Source organism: Rhinopithecus roxellana, chromosome 8 (assembly GCF_007565055.1).
Source record: "Rhinopithecus roxellana isolate Shanxi Qingling chromosome 8, ASM756505v1, whole genome shotgun sequence".
NCBI lineage: Eukaryota > Metazoa > Chordata > Mammalia > Primates > Cercopithecidae > Rhinopithecus > Rhinopithecus roxellana.
In genome coordinates, this window is record NC_044556.1 from 111480220 (window position 1) to 111501554 (window position 21335).

General features: G+C 46.3%; 1 protein-coding gene across 3 annotated transcripts in view; it reads right to left on the reverse strand.

The window, feature by feature from the left end:
* ZNF695 (zinc finger protein 695) overlaps window positions 1-16270 on the reverse strand; it is a 60242-nt gene extending 43972 nt beyond the window's left edge. Inside the window, exons 1-3 of one of the 3 annotated variants that reach the window (XM_010387331.2) lie at window positions 16125-16270; window positions 1170-1332; window positions 603-695 (exon numbers count right to left, since the gene is read on the reverse strand). In XM_010387331.2, coding sequence (XP_010385633.2) covers window positions 603-695; window positions 1170-1332; window positions 16125-16178 — 310 coding nt within the window. In that variant the 5' untranslated portion in view covers window positions 16179-16270. Of the gene's footprint in view, window positions 1-588; window positions 696-1169; window positions 1333-16124 lie in introns of those variants that run through there. The other 2 variants (XM_030935438.1, XM_030935439.1) reach the window with 2 other exon arrangements.
* Window positions 16271-21335: the final 5065 nt, after the last annotated feature.

A 21335-nucleotide genomic window follows, 5' to 3' on the forward strand; every position in this document is an offset into this window, starting at 1 on the left:
TGCAGTGGCCAGATCTCAGCTCACTGCAAGCTCCACCTTTTGGGTTCATGCCATTCTCCTGCCTCAGCCTCCCGAGTAGCTGGGACTATAGGCGCCCGCCACCTCGCCCGGCTAGTTTTTTTTTTTGTATTTTTTTAGTAGAGACGGGGTTTCACCGGGTTAGCCAGGATGGTCTCGATCTCCTGACCTTGTGATCTGCCCGTCTTGGCCTCCCAAAGTGCTGGGATTACAGGCTTGAGCCACCGCGCCCAGCTACATATATATATATTTTTAACGTAGAGTTCCTCAAAAATACGCAGACAGTTCCATGTCCCCCAAAGCAATGGAAGAGCAGTCAGATCATGCAGTCCCCTATGACCTACGAAGATGACTGTGACGCTCACTGTGAACTTGAAGGAAAATCACTGAAGGGAAGTACAGTCCTTAGAGAATTTAAGAGCATGAGATAGAAGATGCCCCTATGTGAGAGCAAGAGAAAGAAATCCAGGCTTCTCAGAAGCCATTTCCATGGGAGTAGAGCTTCCCAAACCACATTTTCAAGTCTGGCTTCTTCCTTGATCCTCAGACCCCTACCTACGCTTGCTTCATTCACTCCCACCTACCTGAGTGTTTGGCTGTCTTCTCTGTGTTCACATTCCAGGGCTCCTTCCTTGCCTCCAGACAGATGATCAGTTCTGGCTTAGACATAGCAAGACCTGTTTTATTAGAAAAAAGGTACATGATTGTTGTGGGGATTCTTGAACTACCAACTCTCACTATGCTCAGTAGAGAAGAGAAAACATCACATTAGATCCTAGAAAGTTAACTCCAGAATACTGTTTTCTGACAGAGCCTTTAATATATTCAGGAAGTGTTTCAAATCTGTGAGTTCTCAGCTCTGCTACCAAGAACTATAATAACTGGATCAAAAATTGGTGGTGGAAACTGGATTTTGAAGTGGAGGCAACAATATTTGATACTACTGAATTTCTAGAATTACCACCAATCTAGAGCAAGGATGCACATCAGCTGAAGAGAAAGGTTGATGTCAAGGCAAAACATCTTGACAGTTTTGTTTTCTACACCAAGGAATCCCCAAGGTTTTCTTGAAAGCAGTGATCTGAAACTCATTCATGCAAATCAGAGACTCCCAGAAAACATTCTACAAAGGAAAAAGATGAAATCCTTACGGTGAAATAGGAATTGCATATTGAAGTGATCCTCACCAAGGGAGAATAGGTTTCTGTAGTTCTCTAACATCACATCCCTGTACAAATTCCGCTGGGCAGGGTCCAGGCATTCCCACTCCTCTGGAGAGAATTCTAGAGCCACATCCCTGAATGCCAATAGTCCCTGAAAAAGAAAACATTTACCAAGTGGCCATGGCAGAGTTCGACTCCAGGCAAGGAGACAGAGTGAAGAGAACTGGCTCTGACTTATATGAGTGACTAGAATTATCAAATAAGATAATTTTTAACACAGAAATATACTCTAAGCCAGGTGCAGTGGCTCACGCCTGTAATCCCAGCACTTTGAGAGGCCGAGGAGGGCGGATCATGAGGTCAGGAGATCGAGACTATTCTGGCTAACATGGTGAAATCCCGTCTCTACTAAAAAATGCAAAAAACTAGCTGGGCGAGGTGGCGAGCGCCTATAGTCCCAGCTACTCGGGAGGCTGAGGCAGGAGAATGGCGCGAACCTGGGAGGCGGAGCTTACAGTGAGCTGAGATCCGGCCACTGCACTCCAGCCTTGGCGACAGAGCAAGACTCCGTCTAAAAAAAACAAAAAACAAAAAAAATTAGCCAGGCATGGTGGTGGACGCCTATAGTCCCAGCTACTGGGGAGGCTGAGGCAGGAGAATGGCATGAACCTGGGAGACAGAGCTTGCAGTGAGCCGAGATCATGCCACTGCACTCCAGTCTGGGGGACAGAGCGAGACTCCATCTCAAAACAAACAAACAAACAAAAAAGATCCACAAACCAGTGTAGATACTCTACTTTTGTGCATAATATAGTATAAAATTAAGGGCATCAACTCAAGCACTGATATATTCACATCCTACAGGATAAGCTGTGTATTGTTCTCACATGGAGAAGTCAGGGTGCGTTAGAAGGTACTTCTCAAATTTTAACAAGTATGTCAATGAAGTAGAAATCTTGTTAAAATGCAGGCACGGGCCAGGTGCAGTGGCTCACACCTGTTATCCCAGTACTTTGGGAGGCCGAGGTGGGTGGATCACCTGAAAGTCAGGAGTTCAAGACCAGCCTGGCCAACACGGTGAAACCCCATCTCTGCTAAAAATACAAAAAATTAGCCAGGCATGGTGGCGGGCGCCTGTAATCCTAGCTACTTGGGAGGCTGAGGCAGGAGAATTGCTTGAACCTAGGAGGTAGAGATTGCAGTGAGCCAAGATAACGCCATTGTACTCCAGCCTGGGCAACAAGAGCAAAACTTCATCTCAAAAAACAAACAAACAAACAAACAAACAAAATGCATGCATGGTGGCTCATGCCTCTATTCCCAGCACTTTGGGAGGCGGAGGTGGGTGGATCACTTGAGTTCCAGAGTTTGAGACCAGCCTGGGCAACATGGCGAAACTTCATCTTTACAAAAAATACAAAAATTAGCCATGATGGCCCATGCCAGTGGTCCCTGAGACTTGGGAAGCTGAGATGGGAGAATTTCCTGAGCCTAGGAGGCAGAGGTTGCAGTGAGCTTCGGTCACACCACTGCACTCCAGCGTGGGTGACAGAATGAAACCCATCTAGAAGGAAAAAAAAAAATTATTTTTTTTTAGTGTAGATTTTGATTCAGCAGATTTGGGATGAAGCCTGAATTTCTGACTTTCTAACAAGCTAGCCAGTGGCGCCTATGCTTCTGGCTTAAGAAGAATATTTTGTCAAACATCCAGTAAATGGCAGAGCCTACATTCATCCCAGTTGATTCGACCAGTAAGCAAACATGAGAGCCTTCATTTTCTAGAGAAAGCTGTATGCAAAGAGAATCTAAAGAGAAAAAGAAGCTTTCCAATTAATTGTGATTATTTATGTACATCAATCAGTAAATCTCTCCAAAATACTTATTAATAACAAAAGGAAAAATAATTAACTCTATGGTGGAAAATTCTGGCAGACAGCACTTTATTCAAGTGAATAAAATTAACATAAATTACAATAGGAAAATTGGTAACGTGTGCTAATACACACAAGAGGTACAACATCACTGCTGCTTTCTTGGCCAGTAAATTATTAATGAATATAAATAAATAAATTATTGCCCAGTAAATTACTGAAAAAATTACATAACAATTACACGAAAAGTTACCTTAATTAAATTACAATCGGCTGGGCGCGGTGGCTCACGCCTGTAATAGCAGCCCTTTGGGAGGCTAAGGTGGGTGGATCATGAGTCTCACGCCTGTAATAGCAGCACTTTGGGATGCTGAGGTGGGTGGATCACGAGATCAGATCGAGACAATCCTGGCTAACATGGTGAAGCCCGTCTCTACTAAAAAATACAAAAAAATTAGCCAGGCGTGGTGGCAGGTGCCTGTAGTCCCAGCTATTCGGGAGGCTGAGGCAGGAGAATGGCGTGAACCCGGGAGGCGGAGCTTACAGTGAGCCGAGACAGCACCACTACACTCCAGCCTGGGGCACACAGCAAGACTTTGTCTCAAAAAAAAAAAAAAAATTACAACCTGAATATAATCATTTAAAAAAATCACCTTTATGCAAAGTTCAAGCTCCAGATCTCTCCCAGGTTCAGGTTTTGTAATCTCTTATAATGTAAACATCCTAGAAACTTTCTAGGATCCTTTTAGCATCCTAGAAAGTAAGTCTTTTCCAATTATTCTTTTGTTCAGAACTTTCTGAGCCATTCTTGGTCACTGATACCATCCTCTTTGAATGTGCGTTTCCTTAGTCCCGTTCTGCATAGAGGTGACAGAGCATCCAGATGGACCCTACACAGCACATGTTCCCCTTCCTCACCAATACCTGAGTTCCTGACCTTACCCCCACCAGAAACCTTGGGTGTCCACAGATTCCCATGTTGATCTGTCACTAAGGAAACATTTACAATAGTGCAGCTCATACACTCACGGTGAGATGTGGGTCAAGGCATGTGAGAAGCCTGGATGGACAGAATGGAAAGAAGGATCTGGGCCGGGCACAGTGGCTCATGCCTGTCATCCCAGCACTTTGGGAGGCTGAGGCAGGCTGATCATGAGGTCAGGAGATCAAGACCATCCTGGCTAACATGGTGAAACCCCGTCTCTACTAAACAATACAAAAAATTAGCTGGGTGTGGTGGCGGGCGCCTGTGTCTCAGCTACTTAGTAGGCTGAGGCAGGAGAATGATGTGAACCCGGGAGGCGGAGCTTGCAGTGAGCCGAGATCGCGCTGCTGCACTCCAGCCTGGACGACAGAGCGAGACTCCGTCTCAAAAACAAAAAAAGAAAGAAAGAAGGCTCTGGAATATAGGGGAGAAAGAGTTTACAGAGCTCACTGACTATCACAATAAAAGGTTTGGGGGAGTAACTGAAACAAACATATTAGGCAGGAACATCAGAAGTAGAGACATATTTGTGGGTTCTAAACACATGACATTCCAGAAAAAAAAAGTGGACACAGTCTCTGAATCGGGACACATTCTCCTGAGAATCAGCCATTTCTTTGTGTTCCTTTTCCATTTCTGGGATTCCTTCTCAGGTGAGAGTCTCTGGGCCAATCACACCTGCATCCTGTAAGCCTTTAAAAGGGTCGGCACAACCCTTTCACCTTCTACCACCACATCCATGGGAAGAAAATCCTAGAGTTTCATAAAAAGTACACCCTCCCTGTCCTTTTATCACAGGAAAGAGTCAGGAACAATGAGCTCCTACATAAAGATCAAAATGTGTGTTTCTTTGTTTTCAGGTGCCCTTATCCTCCAAAGACTCTAGCAATTGCCGCTGCAGCCATGGGAACATGGTCCACACTGACCCACCTCTACCAAACCCAAGCAGAGCAGGCCCCGTAACCTTTCTTTGGAACAAAGGCTGAACTCAACTCTCATGAATACATCTGGGAGCCCTCATGCATGGCCCTGGCTTCACTTAGAGTCATCTGGAACACTTAAAAAAAATATGGATGCTCCCACCCAGACCAACAGACAGAATCGGGGAGGGAAGCACAGAGGTGACAGTATTTCTTTAAACTGGCCATGTCATCCTAATTGAAGCCTGGGGTGAGAGCCACTTAGCTAAGTATTACCTCTCGAGTATCAAAGTACAGATAAATTATTGGGTACTCCAGGCCCTAGTCTAAGTAATGTGATTCTAGAGGTTTAGAAGGGGTCTACAAACTGGCTTCTTGCATGCTGATGCTGCCTCTCCCAGACCATTATGGTAGCACTCAGCTAGAGAAAGCAGGCCCAGCACTGAGCCCCTTACACTCAGTGCTGTGATCACAACACAAATACTTATGGTCCAAAGTGAAGGCCACAAATCAGCATCCTGAAACACAGCATTCTCTGCTGGCCCTTATCCAGCTGGACCCCTGTGGACTCCAACAGGAATGGCATCATGTCCCCCAGACCAAAGAAGAGACCTGGAGCCAAAAAATGAGACATAGGCTTTATTGAGGGGGACTGATACACAGGGACGGTCCAGTGGTGGTGGGATGGACAGAAGAACTATTACCACTCGCAAAAACACGCAAGGAGAAGCACGACTGCTTGCAAAAAGCAAGGCTTTTCTCAAAGGAGGCTCATTCTCAAAGAAGGCTTACGTTTAGCTATTGCTGTCAGGTGTGTCTGCCATACACAGGCGCATCTACCATACACTCCACCCTCGCATACCCTTGAATACCCTCACATTCTTTTCACGCCATTCTTTTGTGATGTCCCTGGGGGCAGGTATATGGAGGAATATTGTGGCCAGATGCCACAGCAGCAATAGAAACTACAACAACAAAACCAAAACAACAAAAAGGAGTAACAATCACACTGCATAGAAAGTCCTCCCAAGAGCTTGGAATTGGATCCTGAGTGCATCACAGCAAGCCTGTGGTGGTGGAGGAGGAAGAGGGCAGCTCTCGGCAGACACAATAGTTCCTCCTGCTCTGGAGAGAGGCCACCATCTGCACCTGGGTAGCAAAATGGTTTTCCTGCACACCATTTACCGGTGGAAGGTGCTGTGCTGACTGCCCAGCCTCTGTTTGCCAAGTGAGACAGCAAGGTTTGCAAGCTACGTGTGCCAGCTGGAGAAAGAAGCCAACATGATATGTGACGAAACCCATGTCCCCACCCCCGCCACCAGGGGCAGTCCATCAGCCGGGGTCTGGTATCCTGTTCCCCGAAGTTCCTGACAGAGAGTGGGGCTATGTGAACATCCCTGAGGCAAGACAGTAAAAGGCAGAACACACTGTAATGTTTGATAGCAGAAAGGGATGAAAACACTCAGAAACATCCCAGGCGTGTGCACTCCTCTCCGAGAGGAGACAGGGAGCCTATATTCAGCGTCCTTAATCCATTTCCCATTAAAAAAAAAAAAAAAAAGTGCAGTCGTCTGCCAGTGCTCATTCAGTTTTACATAAGCACACTCCTTGAGGCTGAAGTAAATCTGACTGATTTTCTTTTCTTCTTTTTTTTCTGAGACAGAGTCTTGCTATGTCGCCCAGGCTGGAGTGCAGTGGTGCGATCTTGGCTCACTGCAAGCTCCACCTCCCGGGTTCACGCCATTCTCCTGCCTCAGCCTCCCAAGTAGCTGGGACTACAGGCGCCCGCCACTGTGCCCAGCTAATTTTCTTGTGTTTTTAGTAGAGACGGGGTTTCACCGTGTTAGCCAGGATGGTCTCGATTTCCTGACCTCGTGATCCACCCGCCTTGGCCTCCCAAAGTGCTGGGATGACAGGCGTGAGCCACTGCGCCTGGCCAAATCTGACTGATTTTCAATGTTAAAATAAAATATAAAAACTGTCCTTGGAGTTATTTCTAACTTGTCTCTAATCCTAATGCAACAGAAATATATATGATGTTACATTAGGATCAGAGACAGGACAGAAATGTAATGGAAATGTCTATGATGTTACATTAGGATTAGAGACAAGAGTATTCTCGGGGCAAATGAGAAATGGGTTAAAGAAAACAAATTTCAACCAGGAATTTTGTATGTAGCCAACCAAAGCTTTATAAGTGAAAGAGAAACAAAATTCTTTCCAGACAAGCAAATGCAAGGGGAATTAATGACCACCAGACTTGCCTTATCAGAGGTTTTAAGAGAATGCTGGCCAGGCGTGGTGGCTCACGCCTGTAATCCCAGCACTTTGGGAGGCCGAGGCGGGCGGATCATGAGGTCAGGAGATCGAGACCACCCTGGCTGACACGGTGAAACCCCCGTCTCTACTAAAAAATACAAAAAATTAGCCAGGCATGGTGGCAGGTGCCTGTAGTCCCAACTACTTGGGAGGCTGAGGCAGAAGAATGCTGTGAACCTGGGAGGCGGAGCTTGCAGTGAGCTGAGATTGCACCACTGCACTCCAGCCTGGGCGACAGAGCGAGACTCCATCTCAAAAAAAAAAAAGAGAGAGAATGCTAAATATGGAAACAAAAGACCATTTCTGGCCACCACAAAAAACACACTTAGGTACACAGACCACTTACACTATAAAGCAACCACACAAACAAGTCTACCTAACAACCACCTAACAGCGCAATGACAGGATCAAATCCACACATATCAAGGCCAGGCATGGTGGCTCATGCCTGTAAGTCCAGCATTTTGGGAGGACAAGGCATGAGAACTGCTTGAGCCCAGGGGTTCGAGGCCAGCCTAGGCAAAATAGTGAGACCCTGTTTCTACCAAAAAAAAGAAAAAAGAAAAGAAAAAAGAAAAAGACACATATCAGTATTAACTTTGAATGTAAACAGGCTAAATGCCCCACTTAAAAAGCACAGAGTGCAAGTTGCATAAAGAAAGAAGACGCAAGTCTATGGTCTTCCAGAAACCCATGTCACATACAGTGACACCCACAGGCTAAAAGTAACCAGAAGGAGAAAAATCTATCAAGCAATGCAAAAAGAAAAATGAGCTATTCTTATTTCAGACAAAACAGACTTTAAACCAACAATAACGAAAAAAGACAGGCCAGGAGCAGAGGCTAGCACCTGTCATCAGCACTTTGGGAGGCCAAAGTGGGAGACTCACTTGAACCTAGGATTTCAAGAGACCAGCCTGGGCAACACAGCAAGACCCTGTCTCTGTTTAAAAAAAAAAAAAAAAGCTGACCAGGCGCGGTGGCTCAAGCCTGTAATCCCAGCACTTTGGGAGGCCGAGACGGGCGGATCACGAGATCAGGAGATCGAGACCATCCTGGCTAATATGGTGAAACCCCGTCTCTACTAAAAATACAAAAAGCTAGCCGGGTGAGGTGGCGGCCGCCTGTAGTCCCAGCTACTCTGGAGGCTGAGGCAGGAGAATGGCGTAAACCCGGGAGGCAGAGCTTGCAGTGAGCTGAGATCCAGCCACTGCATTCCAGCCTGGGCAACAGAGCAAGACTTCGTCTCAAAAAAAAAAAAAAAAAAAAAGAAAGAAAGAAAGAAAAAAAGGAGCCAGGCATGGTGGTGGCTCTAGCTGTAATCCCAGCACTTTGAGAGGCCAAGGCAGGCGGATCACTTGAGGTCAGGAGTTTGAGACCAGCCTGGCCAACATGGTGAAACCCCATCTCTACTAAAAATTTTTAAAAAATTAGCCTGGCGTGGTGGCACGTGCCTGTAATCCCAGCTACTTGGGAAGCTGAGACATGAGAATCACTTGAACCTGGGAGGTGGAGGTTGCAGTGAGCCGAGTTCTCACCACTGCACTCCAGCCTGCTGGGTGACAGAGCAACACTTCGTCTCAAAAAAAAAAAAAAAAAAAAAGAAAAAAAAGACAAGGGCATTGCGTAATGATAAAAGGTTCAATAAAATCAGAAAACTTAAATACTCTAAATATATATGCAACAATACTGAAGCACCCAGATTCATAACACTGTTTCTTGGAGACCTATGAATAGACACAGATAACCACACAGTATTAGTGGAAGACTCTAACGCTCCACTGACAGCATGAGATCATCAAAGCAGAAAACTAACAAAGTCAGGGGCCTGAACCCAACACCTGAGCAACGGACTGAATACCATCTCCAGAACACTCCATTCAACAATGGAGTGCCCATTCTTCCCATCCGCACATGGCACGCATTCGCAAATCAACCACATGCTTGGCCATAAAACAATTACCAACAAATTTTAAAAAGCTGTTATCACACCAACCGCACTCTCAGACCACAGCTAAATAAAAATAGATCTCAGTATCAAGAAGATCTCTGAAAACCATAGTTACGTGGAAATTAAACAACCTGCTTCTGAATGACTGCGTAAATAATGAAATTAAGGCAGAAATGAAGAAATATTTGAAACGAATAAAGAAAAGACACAGCATTTGAGAATCTCTTGGACACCGCTAAAGCGATGTTAAGAGAAAAGCCAAAAGCCCAGTTCAAAAGGTTAGAAAAATCTCATATTAACAACCTAGCATCAGACCTAGATGAGCTAGAAAAGTAAGAGATACCAACCTCAAAGCTGGAAGAAGAAAAGAAATAACAAAGGCTAGGTGCGGATCACCTGAGGTCAGGAGTTCGAGACCTGCCTGGCCAACACAGCAAACCCCGTCTCTACTAAAAATACAAAAATTAGCCGGGTGTGGTGGCATGTGCCTGTGATCCCAGCTACTCGGGAGGCTGAAGCAGCAGAATCGCTTGAACCCAGGAGGCGGAAGTTGCAGTGAGCTGAGATCGTGCCACTGCACTCCAGCCTGGGCGAAAGAGTGAGGCTCTGTCTCAAAAAAAAAAAAAAAAAAACGTAAAAGACATGAACGGACATTTCTCAAAAGCAGATATGCACATGGCCAATATGCATATGAAAAAAATGTTCAAAATCACTGATCATTAGAGAAATGCAACACAAAACCACAATGATGCTATATTACACCATTCAAAATGGTTATAATTAGAAAGTAAAAAAATAACATGCTGGTGAGGTTGCAGAAACAAAGGAATGCCTATACACTGCTGGTGAAAACGTACATTAGCCACTGTGGAAAGCATTTTGGAGATTTCTGAAATAAACCTGGGCTGCCATTTGACCCAGTAATGCCATTACAGGGTATACACCCAAAGGAGTGTAAATCGTTCTCCAACAAAGACACATGCATGTGTATGTTCACTGTAGCCTTTTCACAATAGCAAAGACATGGAATCAACCTACATGCCCATCAACAATGGACTGAATAAATAAAATGATGTACATGAACACCAGGGAATGCTATGCAACCATAACAAACACAAAATCATGTTCTCTGCAGCATCATGAATGCCGCTGGATAATTTAATTAACACAGAACAGAGAACCAAATACTGCATGTTCTCTCTTATATGTGGGAGCTAAATATTGAGTAAACATGGACACAAAGAAGGGAACAAAAGACACTGGGGACAACGTTAGAGTAGAAGGAAGGTAAGAACAGAAGCCACCTGTTGGATATTATGCTCATTATCTGGGTAATGAAATAAATAATTTGTGCACCAAACCACCATGAAACAAAATTTGCCAGTATAACAAACCTGCACACACTACTCCCTGAATCTAAAATAAACGTTGGAAAAGAAAAAATAAATAAATTGTAAATAAATTATAGGGGAAAAAGTTTCTCTATCTTTATAGTTTTGGTAAACTAAATTCAGTAATGGATATTCATTAAATATCTAGATAATGTCCAAATAAGATGTAATGCTAAGATATTTAGCTACTAAATATGAGTTCATCTTATATATTTTGGGCTTTTTATTTCAGAAAAACAAAATATATTTAGATGTTGGTAAATACGTTATGTTCCACACTGAAACACTGTTCCATTAGAACTATATTTCTAAAAACGTGTATTCATAAATTCTTAGTATTTGAATGAGTTAAAATTTCTTCTTAGGGCGGGGCATGTGGCTCACGACTGTAATCCCAGCACTTTGGGAGGCCGAGGCGGGCAGATCACCTGAGGTTAGGAGTTTGAGACTAGCCTGGCCAACATGGTGAAACCCCGTCTCTACTAAAATATAAAAATTAGCCGGGCATGGTGGCGGGCGCCTGTAATCCCAGCTACTCAGGAGGCTGAGGCAGGAGAATCACTGAACCTGGGGGGTGGAGGTTGCTGTGAGCTGAGATTGCACCACTGCACCCCGGCCTGGGCAACAGAGCGAGACTCCGTCTTAAAAAGAACAACAACAAAAAAAAAGATCACTCATGATGACCAAGTGGGATTTATCCCAGGGATGCAAAGATGGTTCAACATATGTAAATCAACCCATGTGACACATCATATTAACAGAAGGAGAAAAACCATATGATCATTTCAACTGATGCTGAAAAAGAATGTCATCAAATTCAACATCCCTCAATGATAAAAAAAAAACCCTCAAAAAACTGAGTATAAAAGGAGCATACACAGTAAAATCATAAATGACAGACCCACAGCTAGTATACTGAAGAAGGAAAAATTGACAGCTATGCCTCTAAGATGTGGAACAAGAAAAGGATGCCAACTTTCACCAGTTATCCAACTTAGTACTGGAAGTCCTCACTAGAACAGACAAGAGGACAAAACAAAGCTCTCCAAATTCGAAAGGAAGAAATCAAATTATCCTTGTTTGAAATGATATGATCTTCCACTTGGAAAAACCTAAAGACTCTACGAAAAAACTATTCAAACTGAAAAGCAAATTTGGTAAACTGGTAGGACACAATACTAACATACGATAATCAGTAGCATTTTTTTTTACAAGTAATTTTAAAAGTATTATTACAAATAATATATCAAATTACAATCATTCTTAATTACATATTAAAGTAGACCAAAAAATCAGTAGCATTTTTATATGCCAACAGCAAACAATCTGAAAAAGACATGAAGAAAGTAATCCCACTTATGATAGCAACAAATAAAGCACCTAGGAATCAACTTAACCAAAGAAGTGAAAGATTTCGACCATAGAAACTATAAACCATTGATGAAAGAAACTGAAGAGCACACAAAATAACAGAAATATATTCCGTGTTCATGGATTGGAAGAATCAGTGTTGCTCAAATGTCCGTAACTCCCCAAAGCATTCTACAAACTCTGTGTAATACCTACCAAAATACCAAAGACATTCCTCACAGAAATAGAAAAACTAAGCCTAAAATTTTTTTTGGAATCACAAAAGATTAAGAATAGCCAAAGCCATCCTGAGCAAAAAGGAAAAAACTGGAGAATTACTCTACTTGACTTCAGATTATATTACACAGCTATAGCAACAAAAACAGCATGGTACTAGCATAAAACAAGACACATAGATCAATGTAACAGAATAAAGAACCAAGAAAAAAATCAGTACATCTACAGCAAATTCATTTGTGACAGAGGTGCCAAGAACATACTTTGGGGGAAACAACAGTCTGTAAATAAATTGTGCTGGGAAAACTGGATATTCATATGCAGAAGAAAACTTGACCCTTGGCCGGGTGTGGTGGCTCACACATGTAATCTCAGCACTTTGGGAGACCAAGGCAGCAGGGTCACTTGAGGCCAGGAGTTCGAGACCAGCCTGGCCAAGGAGTCTGACCAGCCTGGCCAACATAGTGAAACCCTGTCTCTATTAAAACACAAAAATTAGCTAGCTGTGGTGGCCCTGGCCTGTGGTCCCAGTTTACTCGGAAGGCTGAGGCATGAGAATCACCTGAGCCCAGGGGACGACAGAGTGAGACTCTGTCTCAAAAAAAAAAAAAAAAAAACCAAACAAAAATAACAACAAAAAAAACTTGGCCCCCACCTCTCGGCAGATACAAAAAAATCAAATCAAAATGGATTAAAGATTTAAATCTAAGACCTCAAACTATGAACAGAAAACATCAAGGAAACTGTCCAGGACACTGGCTGAGCAAACATTTTACAGCAGAGTGTCAAGTGATTATTCTCTGCTTTCTTCTCATGTGAAATGTTCAGAAGAGAAAAATTTTTTTTTTTTTAAAGAGAGCCACTCAGGGGCTCGGGTGCGTGGCTAAAGTGCTGTAATCCCAGCGCAGAAAATTTTTTAAAAGCTCAGGCCGGTGCGGTGGCTCAGCCTGTAATCCGCAGGGAGGATACGGGGTCAGAGGTCAGAAGATCGAGACCATCCTGGCTAACATGGTGAAACCCCGTCTCTACTAAAAAACACAAAAAACTAGCCGGGCAAGGTGGCGGGCGCCTGTAGTCCCAGCTACTCGGGAGGCTGAGGCAGGAGAATGGCGGGAACCCGGGAGGCGGAGCTTGCAGTGAGCTGAGATCCGGCCACTGCACTCCAGCCCCGGCGGCAGAGTGAGACTCCGTCTCAAAAACAAAAAAAAACAAAAAAACAAAAAAACAAAAAAAAAGCCACTCATGGCCGGGCGCGGTGGCTCACGCCTGTAATCCCAACACTTTAGGAGGCCAAGGTGGGAGGATCCCAAGATCAGGAGATCGGGACCATCCTGGCTAAGAGCGTGAAACCCCATCTCTACAAAAAATACCAACATACAGCCAGGCGTGGTGGCACCCGCCTGTGGTCCCAGCTACTCAGGAGACTGAGGCAGAAGTATCGCTTGAACCCGGGAGGCAGAGATTGCTGTGAGCCAAGATCACGCCATTGCACTCCAGCCTAGGAGACAGAGCTAGACTTCATCTCAAAAAAAAAAAAAAAAAAAAAAAAAAAGCCCATTCACTGCACTGAAAAAAACAAAAAGGAACCACTAAAATCTTGCATCTGTTTGAAAAGCAAATAAAGGACAAATAGGCTGGGCACAGTGGCTCACGCCTGTAATCCCAGCACTTTGGGAGGCCGAGGGGGGCAGATCATGAGGTCAGGAGTTTGAGACCAGCCCGGCTAACACGGTGAAACCCTGTCTCTACTAAAAATACAAAAATTAGCCGGGCGAGGTGGCGCGTGCCTGTGGTCCCAGCTACTCCGGAGCCTGACGCAGGAGAATCGCTTGAACCTGGGAGGTGGAGGTTGCAGTGAGCCTAGATTGAGTCACTGCACTCCAGCTTCGGCACTGGGCAACAGAGTGAGATTTCATCTCAAAAAAAAAAAAAAAAAAAAAAAAAAAAAGACAAATAGTTGATAATGTCGTGCTTGGAGAGGGTAAGTTAGCATTTGGGAATGTAGAAAAGAAACTGGAGGCAGGGCGCGGTGGCTCAAGCCTGTAATCCCAGCACTTTGGGAGGCCGAGGCGGGCGGATCACGAGGTCAGAAGTTCCAGACCAGCTTGGCCAACACAGTGAAACCCCGTCTCTACTAAAAATACAAAAAATTAGCTGGGTGCGGTGGTGTGCACCTGTAATCCCAGCTACTCGAGAGGCTGAGGCAGGAGAATCGTGTGAACCCGTGAGGCGGAGGTTGCAGTAAGCCGAGATCCTGCCACTGCACTCCAGCCTGGGCAACAGTGCGAGACACCGCCTCAAAAAAAAAAAAAGAGAAAAGAAAAGAAACGAAACTGGAAACAAGATTTCCTTCAGGCTTTAAAACAGGCTGGGGGAACAGAGTCCTGGATTTGAGGTCCTGCTTGCCATACATTTGAAAAATGCTGGGAAAACCAGTTCCCCTGTGAAGTGTTAGAATAAATAAATGGCGGGCAATTAGACTGAGTGGCTTTGATGTCCTGGGATTCTACCTAAGAAATCCCAGCTAACTTAAATAAATTTCTTATAATTTGCAAACTTGGAGAAAAACAAAACGTAGGCTTAACTACCACCAAATGCTAATAAATCTTATTACAGGCCGGGCGCCAGTAGTCCCAGCTACTCGGAGGCTGAGGCAGGAGAATGGCGTGAATGCGGCGGAGCTTACAGTGAGTCCAGATCGCACCACCGCACTCCAGACTGGGCGACAGAGGGAGACTCCGTCTTAAAAAAAAAAAAAGAGGGCCGGGCGCGGTGGCTCAAGCCTGTAATCCCAGCACTTTGGGAGGCCGAGACGGGCGGATCACGAGGTCAGGAGATCGAGACCATCCTGGCTAACACGGTGAAACCCCGTCTCTACTAAAAATACAAAAAACTAGCCGGGCGAGGTGGTGGGCGCCTGTAGTCCCAGCTACTCGGGAGGCTGAGGTAGGAGAATAGCATGAACCCGGGAGGCGGAGCTTGCAGTGAGCTGAGATCCGGCCACTGCACTCCAGCCTGGGTGACAGAGCGAGACTCCGTCTCAAAAAAAAAAAAAAAAAAAAAAAAAAAAGAGGAGAAAGGAACCCACAGACTACAGCTCCTCCCACTTGTCAGGCCTCTGAGCCCAAGCCAAGCCATGGCATCCCCTGTGACATGCACGTATAGGACCAGATGGCCTGAAGTAACTGAGGAAACACAAACGAAGTGCAAACGCCCTGCCTCGCCTTAACCGATGGCATTCCACCACAAAAAAAGTGAAATGGCCGGTGCTTGCCTTAAGCGATGATACTACCTTGTGAATTTCCTTCTCCTGGCTCATCCTGGCTCATCCTGGCTCAAAAAGCTCCCCCACTGAGCACCTTGTGACCGCCCCTCCTGCGCACCAGAGAACCACCCCCCTTTGGCTGCAAAGTTCCTTCACCTTCCCAAATCCTATAAAACGGCCCCACCCTTCTCCCCCTGGGCTGACTCTCTTTTGGGACTCAGGCCCCCTGCACCCAGGTGATTAAAAAGCTTTATTGCTCACACAAAGCCTGTTTGGTGGTCTCTTCACACGGACGCGCTTGACACCACTCAGGAACCTTTCACGGTGGGGACTCTCCCGACAACCCCACCGTCATCAAGGCACAATCCAGGGGAGACGCGGGCTGCGGGCGCGGGGCTGCCCCGGAGGGCTCTGGGCCGTGCGGAAGTCACCAGGCAGAGACGGGCAGTCACCCGGCGGCCGGAATCCCGCTGCCGGCGCAGCCCCTACCAGCGCGGACAGGACTGAGGGCCGAACTGCGCCAGCGGGACTCGTGCGCGCACCCCGGAGCCCACCGCGGGGAGGCCGGGGGTCGCCAGCGCTGGTTCCAGCCAATTCCGGCCGATTCCAGTCAGACCCCTCTCCTTCTCGGGACACCCTGCCCCGCACACTCACCATTTCCCAGCTTTTGGGTGTCCCGCCGTCCTCCCTATAAATCTCGCAGTACATGCAGGCCACAGGGCGACAGGGCCTGCAGCAGTCACCGGGGACTCTCCGGGAGGCAGCAAGAGCGAACCCAGCACCCCGTTGGCCGCAAGGAGACAAAGGCCCCGCCAGATCCACAAGGCCGCCCCTTCCTCTCTGGCTGCACGTCTGATTGGACAGTTCTCACGCTGGCGCCGCTGATTGGATGGAGCTCCAGGCCCCGCCCCCTCAGGTCTTGAGTGACAGGAAGGGCGATCAGACACTGGGCCCAATGAAACCAGAGTGACAGGTTTTCGGGTGCAGGCCTTTTGAGGCCACATTCCTCAGGGCACTGAGACCTGGACAGACCTGCCTGGGTGATACTCGCATTTAACCCTGTATGTAAGATTATATCCATTTATAAGTTTTATACACACACACACACACACACACACACACACACACACATATATTTCACAAATTGAAACAATAAATGATAATTAAAGTTTCCGATTTCATAACCTTCCTGGCCTCTGGTCTTTTGACCAAGCAGCCCGAGCTGTGGAAAGTGAGGCAATCCTCCCAGGCAGCAATGTGCAGTATAAATAAAAGGTGACCACGTGTGTCATTTAAAGTTTTCTAGGATAGGCCGGGCGCGGTGGCTCACGCCTGTCATCCCAGCACTTTGGGAGGCCGAGACGGGTGGATCACGAGGTCAGGAGATCGAGACCATCCTGGCTAACACGGTGAAACCCCGTCTCTACTAAAAATATAAAAAAACTAGCCGGGCGAGGTGGCGGGCGCCTGTAGTCCCAGCTACTGGGAGGCTGAGGCAGGAGAATGGCGGGAACCTGGGAGGCTGAGCTTGCAGTGAGCCGAGATCGGGCCACTGCACTCCAGCCTGGGCGACAGAGCAAGACTCCGTCCGAAAAAAAAAAAAATTTTTTTTTCTAGGATCTGGTGGGTCGCTGTGGCTCACGCCTGTAATCCCAGCACTTGGGGAGGCCGAGGCGGGAGGATCACCTGAGGCCAGGAGTTCAAGACCAGCCCGGCCAATATGGTGAAACCTGGTCTCTGCTAAAAATACAAAAAAGAAAAGAAAAAAAAAATTAGCCAGGAGTGGTGGCGATCGCCTGTAATCCCAGCTACTCGGGAGGCTGAGGCAGGAGAATCGAGTGAGGCTGGGAAGTGGAGGTTACAGTGAGCCACGATCGCGCCATTGCACTCCAGCTTGGTTAATAAGACCAAAACTCCGTCTCAAAAAAAAAAAAAAAAAAAAAAAGATCAGCTGTGAAAACATATCCTCCTGCAGAAATTTAGCCAAACAGCTGAGTATGTCTTGAAGTCATTCTTTGCTTTTTAACAGGGCAAAGCTATTTTCTAAGACCTAAACCCTGGACTGGCCATGGGGCAAACTCTCACAGCACACATGGAATTCATGCCCAGTTAATGCATCTCTTACCTTAAACCAGTGGTTGCTACTAATTTTGTTTCTGATTCAGCCCAGTTCTACAACTGCCCTGCTATGCACAGGGCACAGTACTAGCTGTCCTGGCCTTAGGGTTAGGGTAGGACTTGGCCGGAAAACAGTTGCACTCCCCCAAATTGAAACTATTCCACTTTCCAAATTGGAGTAAAACTAAAACTGAAAAGACCTGGGGGGTTACCCAAGGGTTATAACATGAATAAATCGCTCAGAATATTCAAAGCCATTTGATGATGTTATGGGTGAGTGTGTCTCACTTCAAACAAAATAAAACACTACTGTTACTCTGAGATTCTAAGTTAGGATTTATGTAAAAATATATAATAATTTTTTTGATATACAACACACATACAAAAAAATACAAAACATTCACGTAAAGCTCTGTGAGTTATTACAAAGCGAATACAGGTGTGTAACCAAGAAATAGAACCAGCATCACTCATGTCCCAACAACTACTATCTCCCTCCCTTATCTACTTCCCAAGTGGTAAGATTTTTTTTTTTTTTTTTTTTTTGAGATGAAGTCTCTCTCTTGTCCCACAGGCTGGAGTGCAATGGTACGATCTCAGCTCACTGCAATGTCCGCCTCCTAGGCTCAAGTGATTCTCCTGCCTCAGTCTCCCTAGTAGCTGGGACTACAGGCGTCCTGCCACCACGCCTGGCTAATTTTTTTATTTTTAGTAGAGACGGGGTTTCACCATGTTGGCCAGGCTGGTCTCGAACTCCTGACCTCGTGATCCACCCGTCTCAGTCTCCCAAAGTGCTGGGATTACAGGTGTGAGCCACCGCGCCCGGCTGCATCTGATTTTCTCATGTGATTTTGCATCATGCTCCTTTCCTGAATGCATTTATTAGTTCAAACAGTTTATTGCTGTGTTCTAGTTTTTTTTCTTTTTTTTTAAACACATAAGATTATGTTGGGGTGGGGCTCAGTGGCTCATGCCTGTAATCCCAGCACTTTGGGAGGCTGAGGCAGGAGGATCACCCAAGCCCAGGAGCTTGAGGCTAGCCTGGGCAACATGGCAAAGAACCCATCTCCACAAAAAACGAAAAAGTTAGCTGAGTGTGGTGGTGCCCACCTGTAGTCCCAGCTACTCGGGAGACTGAGGTGGGAGGATCACTTGAGCCCTGGAAGTGGAGGTTGCAATGAGCCAAGATCATGCCACTGCACTCCAGCCTGGGCAGGAGAGCAAGACTCTGTCTCAAGGGGGGGAAAAAAGATGTCATTCACAAATAGCAACATTTTTACTCCTCCTTTCCAAGTCAGATAGCTTTTTAAAAAATTGCCTAATTACTGTGGTGCAAATTTTCAGTAATATATTAAAACAGACATATTGAGAGTGGGCACCGTGTAGCCTTGCATGGGTATCTGGATGTTTGAAGGAGCAAACATCTCCAGTTTTTATAAACTAGTTTTATCAGGCAAAGACCTCTTGCAGGGTCCTTGGGCTGATAGGATCTCCTCTTGAATTGCACAAAAGAGAGGTTATAGCTGGATCACAAGGCTGCTGCTGGGTCTACAGTGGGGTCTGCCTTTGGTGTGCCTATTACCAGGGACTTGGGAAGTCAAGGATCCTGTCTGGTCCCTGGGCAGACTGGATTGCCTTGAGAACTCTGATTTTTATAGGGCAGGCTCAAGGGCAAGGTCCTGCAGTTGGATCCAGGTGGGCCTGATACCTGGTGCATGGATGGATTTTGGCTCCCGCTAGGTAGTTAGCACCTCTCCTCCCAGTTCACTATGTCAGCCTCTGGGTGCGAAGAACTGGCCATGGATTGTAGCTGTGTGGGCTGGAACTGCGTCACAGTGCTTCTTAAGGGACTACAGCTGAGGCCAAGGTCTGCGGGTCTGCCTCCATGGCCACAGCTGTGCGTGTCTCCCCCCAGCTATCTCAATGGGCAGGACTATTTCTGGATCATGGCTAAGAGGAGTCTGAGAGGGTTACCAGGTTGCTTCAGGATCTTCAGTGAGACCAAGTTCAATAGGTTATTTCCCGGTCTTTTTTTTTTTTTTCTTTTTTTTTTTTTTGAGACGGAGTCTCGCTCTGTAGCCCGGACTGGAGTGCAGTGGCCGGATCTCAGCTCACTGCAAGCTCCGCCTCCCGGGTTCCTGCCATTCTCCTGTCTCAGCCTCCGGAGTAGCTGGGACTACAGGCGCCGCCACCTCGCCCGGCTAATTTTTTGTATTTTTTAGTAGAGACGGGGTTTCACCGTGTTAGCCAGGATGGTCTCGATCTCCTGACCTCGTGATCCGCCCGTCTCGGCCTCCCAAAGTGCTGGGATGACAGGCTTGAGCCACCGCGCCCGGCCTATTTCCCGGTCTTTAGTCAGGACCTTAGGTCCTCCAGTGTGCCACTAGGTGGCGGCTCTCACAATAGTCCCCGTTGGTCTTGGGTGCGGCGACAGTTTTATAAACCCACCTGCTGGCAAGCACCATTCTACTTTCTGTGAGTTTACTACCTATATGTGGAATCACACACTCTCTGGCACTTTGTTAGTGTCTTCCTTCACTTATAATGTGGTCAAGATTTATTCTTATTATGGCCGGGCGCGGTGGCTCAAGCCTGTAATCCCAGCACTTTGGGAGGTCGAGGCGGGAGGATCACGAGGTCAGGAGATCGAGACCGTCCTGGCTAACACGGTGAAACCCCGTCTCTACTAAAAAATACAAAAAACTAGCCGGGTGAGGTAGCGGGCGCCTGTAGTCCCAGCTACTGGGGAGGCTGAGGCAGGAGAATGGCATGAACCTGGGAGGCGGAGGTTGCAGTGAGCTGAGATCTGGCCACTGCCCTCCAGCCTGGGCGACAGAGCGAGACTCCATCTCAAAAAAAAAGAAAAAAAAAAAGATTTATTTGTATTGTACTGTGTCATAAAGGTTTCCTTGTTTGAGGCTGAATAATATTCCATTCTGTGCATATGCCTATGTGCCACATTTTCTTTCTTTTTCTTTTCTCTTTCTTTTTTTTTTTTTTGTAAGACACGGTCTCACTCTGTCACCCAGGCTAGAGTGCAGTGGTACAATCTTGGCTCACTGCAAACTTTGCCTCCCAGACTCAAGTGGTCCTCCTGCCTCAGCCTCCTGAGTAGCTGGGACTACAGGCTCGCACTACCACACCTGGCTAATTTTTGTATTTTTGGTAGAGACGGAGTTTTGCCATGTTGCCCAGGCTTGTCTCAAGCAATCTGCCCCTCAGCCTCTCAAAGTGCTGGGATTACAGACAAGAGCCTCCGTGCCTGGCCATATGCCACATTTTCTTTCTTCATTCATTCATCAAAGGAAACCTGGGTTGCTTCGACCTTTCAGCTTTCAGGAATATTGCTGCAATAAACATGGGTGTGCAGATATGTTGTTCAGGTCCTGTTTTGCATATTTTGGATGGATATCCAGAAGTGGGATTGCTATATCATATAATAATTCTGTTTGAGAAACCTCCATATGGCCGGGTGTGGTGGCTCACATCTGTAATCTCAGCACTTTGGGAGGCTGAGGCGGGCAGATCACCTGAGGTCAGGAGTTTGTGACCAGCCTGGCCAACATGGTGAAACCCCATCTCTGCTAAAAATACAAAAATTAGCTGGGCATGGTGGCGTGTGCCTGTAAACCCATCTATAGGGAGGCTGAGGCAGGAGAATCACTTGAACCTGGGAGGCAGAGGTTGCAGTGAGCCAAGATCACACCATTGCACTCCAGCCTGGACAACAGAGCAAAACTCTGTCTC